The 9,236-nt window shown below is 44.2% G+C and overlaps 1 protein-coding gene and 1 pseudogene across 1 annotated transcript; one reads left to right on the top strand and one right to left on the bottom strand.

Moving 5' to 3' along the window:
- The first annotated feature begins 730 nt into the window (after positions 1-730).
- LOC106909381 (ADP-ribosylation factor-like protein 8A) lies at positions 731-9,062 on the top strand. The gene is made up of 7 exons (XM_014975743.2): positions 731-1,133; positions 2,452-2,532; positions 2,649-2,722; positions 2,913-3,006; positions 3,923-3,990; positions 4,734-4,804; positions 8,780-9,062. The coding sequence occupies exons 1-7, from the start codon at positions 1,011-1,013 to the stop codon at positions 8,830-8,832; spliced, it is 564 nt and encodes a 187-aa protein (XP_014831229.1). The 5' UTR covers positions 731-1,010; the 3' UTR covers positions 8,833-9,062.
- LOC148152615 (cysteine-rich venom protein TEL1-like) lies at positions 6,193-7,175 on the bottom strand (annotated as a pseudogene).
- Positions 9,063-9,236: the final 174 nt, after the last annotated feature.

Below are 9,236 nucleotides of genomic sequence, written 5' to 3'. Positions count from 1 at the left end.
TTAAAAAAAAATCACAAAAACAATCTCATAATCCTGGAGGGACGGAAAAGATGTTCAATATTATTTAATTTTAAGAATTCATTAATATCTTAACAGGTTTTATCGATACATTCTGGCACAACCGGCCCTGTTCTTGATTTGGCCCAAAACAAAAATGAGTTTGACACCGCTGCTCTAAATTATCCTTCGTGTCTCTGTGGCAACTTGTCCAAGGTGTACCCCGCAGGAACAGACAATGGATGGATGATTTTATGACACAACAAACTAAAAAAGTCCAAACCTTATCTCACTACTTTAAAATGCGAAACATATCCTATTTAATGATATTCTAATGGGGAACAATGGGAACTAAAAGTACAACTTTTGTGTTAAGATGTACCCAGACTATAAATAGAAAAAATTGGATGATCGTCAGAATCATGCAGTGAACCAACAGAGGTCAGTGTTTTAGAACTCGTTACATGTTTTCTGTTTCTGCCTCGTCTTTGTTCTGCTCTCCTCTGCCTCCTCTAACAACCCCACCCAAACCGGAAATAGTGCGGAAGTTTTATTTACCCGTTCATTTGAAATCACCAAAAAGGCAAAACAGTTAGTATTATGTTGAATAATCGGCACATTATGATTACATGAATTGATTTAATAACTAAGGACATTATGTTTGAATATAAAAATTGTATTTTATTGTAAGTTTTGACACAATTGATTTTCTTTGTGTTTTATTCTGAAGGGCTCCACCGGATGTGTTCGTGTGCGTTGGTTCCTCCTTGTCGGCACTAGCAGGAAAAGGCGCAGCTAGTAAACAGCAGAGAAAAGCCACTCGGTGGGTTTTAAAGCAGTAAAACACCGAGCTACCGGAGCTCCAGAGTTAATGTGAGGCTGCTTGGCTCTGTGGCTCTCCCTGTTACCGTCAGCGGGTGTCTCAGCGGCTGTCAGCGGCAGAGAAAGCGGAGCGTCGGGCCGGGCAGCCAGTTAGCAGCTAACCGAGCAGCTGTAGCGGACGGAGCGCAGAGATGATCGCGCTGATCAACAAACTCCTGGACTGGTTCAAGGCTCTGTTCTGGAAGGAGGAGATGGAGCTGACCCTGGTGGGGTTGCAGTACTCCGGGAAGACCACCTTTGTGAATGTAATAGCGGTGAGTGTTGCTGGATGTGGCGGCGTCCATTGTTGTCCTGCAGCGGTGAGGTCAGCTGGAGGCAGGCGGGGTGGAGTCCAGCAGGTCGGGTCCGGGGGGTTCCTCCACCTCCAGGTGGATCTGTGTGGATTCATCCCGTCTGATTCCGCTGAAGGGAAAGAGGAATGATGTTACAGAAGCATCTGGGAACATCTGGAGGCCGCCAGTCTGCTGCTGGATCAAACAGATCAGGATTTATGTCCAATGAAAAAGCAGAAAAACTTTAAATGTCGCAAAAATCCTACATTTACAGTCATGTGTATAGTATTTACTCCCCTTTCAGACTCATTCTGTTTTGGGTCATGAAATATGTGGTGATAAAATTTGTTCCACCATGAAATAACTGTGATTAGTTGATCTTTTTGCTATAATTTTACAATTCATAATCAGGTAAGATGAAACTATTTATCTAGAACCCGTCTGACAGCAGGAAGTAGGCAGAAACAGACCTGTGCAATAAGCAATAAATCAATTAACCGCATGATAGATTAAAAGAAGCTCATTAATTGATCATTTTTGTAAGAACACATTCTCAAAGATCAGTAAACTTTAGTTTCTAATGAACATTTAACACTGAAAATAAAAGTTATTATAAACATCCAAAATAAATAAACAAAACAAATATAGTGAATTATGAAGTCCTGAAAAAAAAGGTCTAGCAGACTGAAGGCTTTTATCATGTAGTTTGTGGTAAAAGACAAAAACAATAAATCATGCAAACTGTTTTAATTTATCAGGCAATTAGTTGATTTATTGCTTATTGTGACAGTCCCATAACCATATTAACAGAACATTTAGTGGAAGGAAAAACACAAACCAGAGCTTCATAGAGAAGTATCCAGAGTCAGAGCAGCCTTACCTGAACGTCAGTCTCAGGTAATGGTGCACCAATTTATCGGCCAGCCAATCAATCGGCTCAGATTTCCTTGGTGTAGTGAGATCGGTTATCGGCCGATGTGTCCATATTGAAGCCGATCTCATCCTCTGATCTGACCTGCGTCAGCAAAGGTCCAAACTCAGCCAGTGGGGGTAACAATAGTCACCTGACTGCTGCCAACTCAGAGACCTTTTCTATATTTAGCAACATTTCAGTCAAAAAATATCAATGAGCAGGTCAGACTTTTAAAGATCGGCCAGAAAACTGGATCTGTTCACTGCTAGTGTCAGCTGTTTGACCTGAAAACATGACTGTGTGTGTGTGTGTGTGTGTGTGTGTGTGTGTGTGTGTGTGTGTGTGTGTGTGTGTGTGTGTGTGTGTGTGTGTGTGTGTGTGTTTCAGTCAGGTCAGTTCAGTGAAGACATGATTCCTACGGTGGGCTTCAACATGAGGAAGATCACCAAGGGCAACGTCACCATCAAGGTTGGTAGTTTGATTCCCTGCATCACTCTGCCCCGCCCCGCCCTGCCCCGTCCCGTCCCCTCCCCTGTCCTGTCCTGTCCTGTTCTGTCCTCTCATGTCCGTCTCTGTGTCTCCAGCTGTGGGACATCGGCGGCCAGCCTCGCTTCAGGAGCATGTGGGAGCGCTACTGCCGGGGCGTCAGTGCCATCGTGTAAGTCCGGCGGCGGCGCAGGGCGGCAGGGCGGGGGGGAAATTCATGTTTTCATTTTGTGCAGATTTATGGTCGTCTCTTCAGTTCGGATCTTTTCCAGGATTAAATCATCGTTAGGAAGCTGTTGGCGCGGCGGCTGTCTGGATTTCTGCTGTTTTCTGTTAGTGACGTTTGTTTGGTCCTGCTGCAGCTACATGGTGGACGCAGCCGATCCGGAGAAGATCGAAGCCTCCAAGAACGAACTGCACAACCTGCTGGACAAACCGCAGCTGCAGGGGATTCCTGTGAGAAAACCCGAAACATGACGCAGACAGAGCTGAGCTCAGAGAAACGGGCCGGCGCTGACCCGGCTGCTCTGATCACACACGGGTCAAACTCAAGGCCCGGGGGCCAGATCCGGCCCGCCACAGGTTTTTATGTGGCCCTGTGGGCTGCAGAGGGACGCGTAGAACGAGCCTTCGTTCTACAGTTGAATCTAATTTTATAAATCTGCTTGCTGATGAATCTGTCAGTTTATCAGTTTATCTACGATTTTTGGAAGTTTATTCAAAATCAACAGTTGCTCCTTTTTTTTCTCGCTAAAACGTAATTGTGAGTTTATTGGAAATTTTTTTAAAGGTTTTGTTGGCTCTACTGGCCTTTATTTAAAAGTAGTTCGACAGGAAAGACGGCAATGAGAGAGACAAGCGGCAAATGTCACCAGGCCGGGAATCGAACCTGCGACCACTGGCATGAGGTCCAAGACCTCAATACGGGGGCCGTGCTCTGCCCCGGCGCCACCAAGAAACCCTGAGTTTATTGGAAATTTTCCTCAAGAATGTTGCAGTCGGCGCTGTCCAAACTATTTGGCTTAGGGGCCAAAAATATAAAGTTTAATTAACTCCAGCGGCACAAAACTTAGTATTTTTTTATTATCATTATTTTTGCAAAAACTATTTTTTATGCTTTTCTGATGAATGAAAATAAACTATAAACAGTTTCCTGTAAACAAGCGAAATGTGAATCGTTGTAGATTTGAAACTGAATTTGGTTTCATTCTCTGTGAAGAGAAATAAAACAGTCTGTGAAATATGAGCTTCACTTCCTGAAACGACAGACTGCCTCCCTCTGGCCCACATGCTGATCGGAAAACGCTCAGCACTGAATGCTCTGGTTCTGGTTCTGCTGCATCCAACCCATCATCCTCCTCTCTGTCCTCAGGTTCTGGTTCTGGGCAACAAGCGGGACCTGCCAGGCGCTCTGGATGAGAAGGAGCTCATAGAGAGGATGTAAGTCCTGACCCGGTTCTGACCCGGTCCCCTGTTGGTCCCTGAGGTCCGGTTAGAGATGGAGGTTCTGACCTGGTGTTCTAACTATCTGTGCTACCCATCAAGCCGTCATACCTTGTGACGCGCACATCGATGCTACGTCACATTCTGCTGACTCAGCAGATTTCTTTTCGTCAAACTGTGGAAGTTTCGTTTCGTCTGTTTTATTTAATTGAAGACGACGTTAAGCTTTATTTAATTTATTTCATTCGTGGCTTTCATTAAGCTGCTGTATTCATGTTTGAATTTTACATGACAGGCAGCTTGTAAACACATTTATAAATGGTTTCGTTTGCTGTCTAGTGTCTGCAAACAGAGTCGTTTAAATATCTTATTTTTCTGGGACGTTTTGTCCCTGCACTTGAAAATATTTTAGTTTAATTACACTCTTTTTTTTATTAAACCTGCTGTAGTTTTAGTTCATAAACACGACGGTAGCAGTTTTAGATGGGTAGCACCAACAGATAGACATAGCCATCTATCTGTGCTACGGCAGGAAAATCTGATGAGGTAGCACAGATAGTCAGAACACTGGTTCTGACCCGGTGGGTCCCGGGTCCGGTCAGAGCTCGGGGTTCTGACCCGGTGGGTCCCGGGTCCGGTCAGAGCTAGGGGTTCTGACCCAGTGGGTCCCCGGGTCCGGTTGGAGCTCCGGGTTCTGCTGTTCTGCTGCCTGTTTCAGTGTTTCGGGTCGTTGTGTTCAGGAACCTGTCGGCCATCCAGGACAGAGAGATCTGCTGCTACTCCATTTCCTGCAAGGAGAAAGACAACATTGGTAAACACACACACGCACACACACACGTTTATCTACAGCAGGGGTCACCAACTCCAGTCCCACCATCCTGCAACTTTTAAATGCGTCTCTGCTCAAACACACCTGGATCAAATGAGCTGCTCGTTTCCAGCCTATTGCAGAGAGGAATGAATGCTGCTGAGGGATTCAGACATTTTGGAGCAGAGGTGAATCTAAACGTTGCAGGATGGTAGGACTGGAGTTGGTGACCCCTGCTTTACACTGCATGAAAGAACACAATGTGCTTTCCATTAAAAAAATAAAAATGCAAAGATTTAATCACCTAAAACAAGATAACTTTTAAATGTACACAAACCAACTGGTTATTATTCAGCACTGGATGAAAAGCAATGCAGCAACATAAAATGAAATATGTTTAATTTTATTCTGGCGGCTCTGGGAAGAGGCAGGAAGTTTGTGGGAATTTCCTGGGAGCTGATTGGTTGAACAGATTGGAGGCCGACCAATCGGTTAGGTCTGTGTAGAAACACACAGTAAAGTATAAATAAATGAATATTAAAATAAGTAAATGCAACATGTATTTATTAGATTAACATTTTTTAAATGTATTTATAAATGATTTAATCATTTGTACATTAGTTCTCTGTATTTATTTTTAAATTTATTTCCTAATTTTTAATTTTATTCCCCAATTTTCATCACTAAAATAAAATAATGGTTTTATTTGATCATTTATTGATTTTCTTTCTTTTTTAAACTCTTTTTTATTTCATTTTTTTATTTTCTGTATACTTTTTTCCATCATTAATCAATTTTTTTTCCAGTTCTATATTTTATTTTTTAGTTTTGCCACAATATGCATCTATTAGATTTCTTTTGTTCTTATTTTTAATGGTATTTAACTAGGTATAGTTTAATTTCTCATCAATTTATTTCTTTTCTAATTTATTTTCTGCTTTATTCTTAATATTTACTTTTTATGCAGTTTTATTCCATCATTAGTTAATTTATTTATTTCCCCTTTTATTTTATATTTTATTTTTCTTTACTCATCTATTAATTAAATTGATTTATTTTTAATTTTCCTAATACATTTATTTATTGTTTTATAACTGAAATATTTTTTATTCATTTATTTATTTATTTGTTTTCAGTATTTTTTTTTATTGTCTTTATTTATAGTTTTATTTACTTATTGTGAATTTTGCCAGCATCAGTCCTCCATATTTTCCTCAGTTTCACTTTGTCTGGGTCACTGTGTAAAACCACATTTGACCTTTGACCTAGCTGCCTCCTGATTGGCTCAAACAGCCGGCGGTTTTGAACTGGACCCGTTTTCTTCCTCCTGCAGCTCTTATGTTGGGTTAATAAACGAGGCGGTTTCTGCAGTCAGCACCTTTGTTGGACGCTCAGATTATCTGATTGGTGCGCCTGCAGGAGGCGGGGCACCAGGAGGCCACGTCGCTATGGCTACAGCCCCACCGTTGCTGGAGCTCGGGGAAGTTGCTGTACTGGTCGTTGTAGAGGCAGGGGTTGTTGTCACGGTGTCGGGGCATTCGCCGCAGGTCGGCCCGGACTTGTAGGGGTGGGTCAGCCAGTAGTTGCCCGGGGGGCAATAGTGGCCACTTGTAGGTGGCGTTGGGGCAGTAGGTGACGGCACAGCTGATCTGGTTGGAGCCGTACCACACCACCTGCGTGTAGAGCCCCACTACGCCGCCGTTGATGGAGCCCACGCCGTAGCGGAAGTCGTGCACCTCGTCGTACCAGGCCTGGGCGGCGTTGGTCCAGCTGGTTCTCGCCGCTGGTGCTGGTGACCCGCGAGCTGGACGGGCTGTGCTTCATGGAGCAGGTCGCCGCCTCGCTGTTCCAGCCCATCTTCAGCAGGTTGCTGGTCGTGGGCTGGACGTGAGCCGCAGCTCGTTGTGCCTGTCCACGATCTCAGCCTGCTCCGTCAGAGTCGTCCGAGCAGCGCCTGAAGGAAACAAGAACGTAATAAAACCTTAAAGAAGATGCAGGATTACAAATTCACTTCAATACTCACCCACTTCCTGGTGTCATTTGTAGAGAAAGGGGAGAAAAATAATTATTCTTTTTGACAGATGCTAATATAACCTGAATATGTGGTTACCTCAGACAGCTGGACGTCTGCCAGGGCGCCGGGCAGCTGGAGGGCAGCAGCAGCCAGGAGACACACCTCATGGTTTACTTTGGGATTGTCTGAGGTGGAACCCTGCAGGGGGGACTTTTATACGTGCAACACCCAGCCGGCGCATGATTACTGGATACATAAACTCAGGAGCTTTCCAGTTTTTATGAAAACAACCAGATAACACAACACCTGTGAAATCGCTGTGATGATGAAGATCCTGAGGTTATTAATATCCTCAGGCATGTTGGAGCCAATCAGCAGTCAGTTTGTAGGAGGCGGGACGCCCTGGGCGGTTAGCCACGAAGCTGTGGACAGTTTTTAAGGTGTTTTCCACCTGATTGTCTGGTAGATTCGGTTTGATTGGGAACATTTGTTCTGTTTTCATTTGCTGCAGATTTTCTCACTCTGAGCCAAACCAACCAAGGATGGAGGATTTCTCTTTGTCTTTGGCTAAAGCCCACAAGTCATTTCTTCTGCTAAGCTAACGTATTTGTTTTGGTTGTATTTACCCAGAATGCCCTGCGCTGTAGTCCACTTCCTGCTCTTGGAGCGATCTCCGGTCCGCTTGACGTTCACATATGCATTCAAACCAAAGCAGGGTTCACTTCAACCAAACCCAGTCTGAGGTTTGGAGGACCAGAGGTCAATTAGCATTCAAACCAAATCAGCTGAACTGGACTTTCTAAAGAAACAGACTGGAGTTGGATTAAGATGGACTGAACACATTTGGTTCTGTTTAAACGGACCAGAGCTGGTTTCCCCTGCTGGTCTGGACCTTTTCTCCTGGTGGCTTTCAAACAACCAAACCTCAATCTTCTTCACAGCAAACTCTGGTGCAGTCCGCTTCTGGTGTGAACACAAACTGGCCTCAAGCCAAACCAACCGCAGGAAATAAGCTGCTCCTGCATGAAGTGGCTGGACTGGAACCACGTAGTGGTGCTGCTGCCATCGAATTTGTGGAAGCTGAAGCTTCAATTGACTTTCAAAATGATGTTCCAGGCAGTGCCAGCTAAAAGCTTAGCTGTTCTGATCTTAAAGCACTAATCCTGGACATTAGTTCAGCTAACGCTAAAGCGCTACACCAGCATAGTAAGAAGGAGAAGCTATAGTGCTAATTTCAGAAACAGAACTGCTACATAAACACTCTTCACCCACTTCAAAATAAGAGCCTGAATATAAATTCCTTAATAAATTCTCAACAGTCAATAACAAAAACATCGACACTTTAATCAACTGAAAGTTTACAAAACAGCCAAGTAAATCAGCGCCTCAGAGTTTATCCAGGGGAAGCTAAGTGCGCTAGATGCTTTCAAAGTAACTAAAGTACTAAGTGAAAAATTAGCTCTGCTGCACACTAGCAGAAGCGTGCAGCATCAGGAAATGCAGCTGCAGGACTTCCAGGTGTGTTTCGTCCCGCCCCCATCATTTCTGTCCAATAGGAGCACTGATCTTTACCCATGTGACTTTGTTTACATATTTTAATCCGCTTTGAAAAAGCTCAATGTGAAAGCAAACCGAACAAAGAAACTAAAGTCTGGTTCTGGTCCGGACCAAATAATTAGACCAAAGAACTTTTTGGTGTGAATTCATCCTGCAGGTTTCGTTGGTCTTTGAGGTGAAAACATTTATTATAGAATAATATTTTAATAATCATGGTTATGAACTTTTACCAAATGAACCTGTCTGAGCTTTTTGCTCTGATCTGGTCGTGACTTATTGTTTGTAAGCTCATGACAAACGTGGCTGAGTGAATGAAGCGTTTCAGGCGTTTTGAAGGTTTTTTGCTCGTATTGTCGGTCAGATTGAATTGTTCAGCGTCGCCCTGACCTCCAGCTCTGTGTCTGCAGACATCACTCTGCAGTGGCTGATCCAACACTCCAGGACCAAGAGGAGTTCCTGAGGGACGACCCGACCCGAACGGGCCACGCCCACCAGCCCTGACCCCGCCCCTTCCCTCCCCTCCCTCCTGTCTCCTCATGACCTCCGCCTCACCCTCAGCTCCTGGTGACCCCTGCCCTCCAACAGTTCATGTTGAGGCTGCTGGTTCTACTCCAGGAAAGTCTTTTAAAAAACACTTTAATCCAGAACCAACGTTTCCCAGTATTTCAGTTAAATCAGAACCAAATGAAACTGATGTTTGTCTTTAAACGAGCTGCTGAAGCCAAACGGACCTCCTGTAGTCGCTTTGATCCGCCTCCATCCAGGATGGATCCGGGTCAAACCGAGGTCACGGTTAAAACTGCTGCGTAACCATGGAAACGCTCACGGGTCAGAACACCAGCACCACAGCTTCCTGCTGCACGT

This window comes from Poecilia mexicana, unplaced genomic scaffold, assembly GCF_051168715.1.
Source record: "Poecilia mexicana isolate PSO_F unplaced genomic scaffold, ASM5116871v1 scaffold_23, whole genome shotgun sequence".
NCBI classification, from domain to species: domain Eukaryota; kingdom Metazoa; phylum Chordata; class Actinopteri; order Cyprinodontiformes; family Poeciliidae; genus Poecilia; species Poecilia mexicana.
This window is presented reverse-complemented; position numbering and strand designations above follow the sequence as displayed.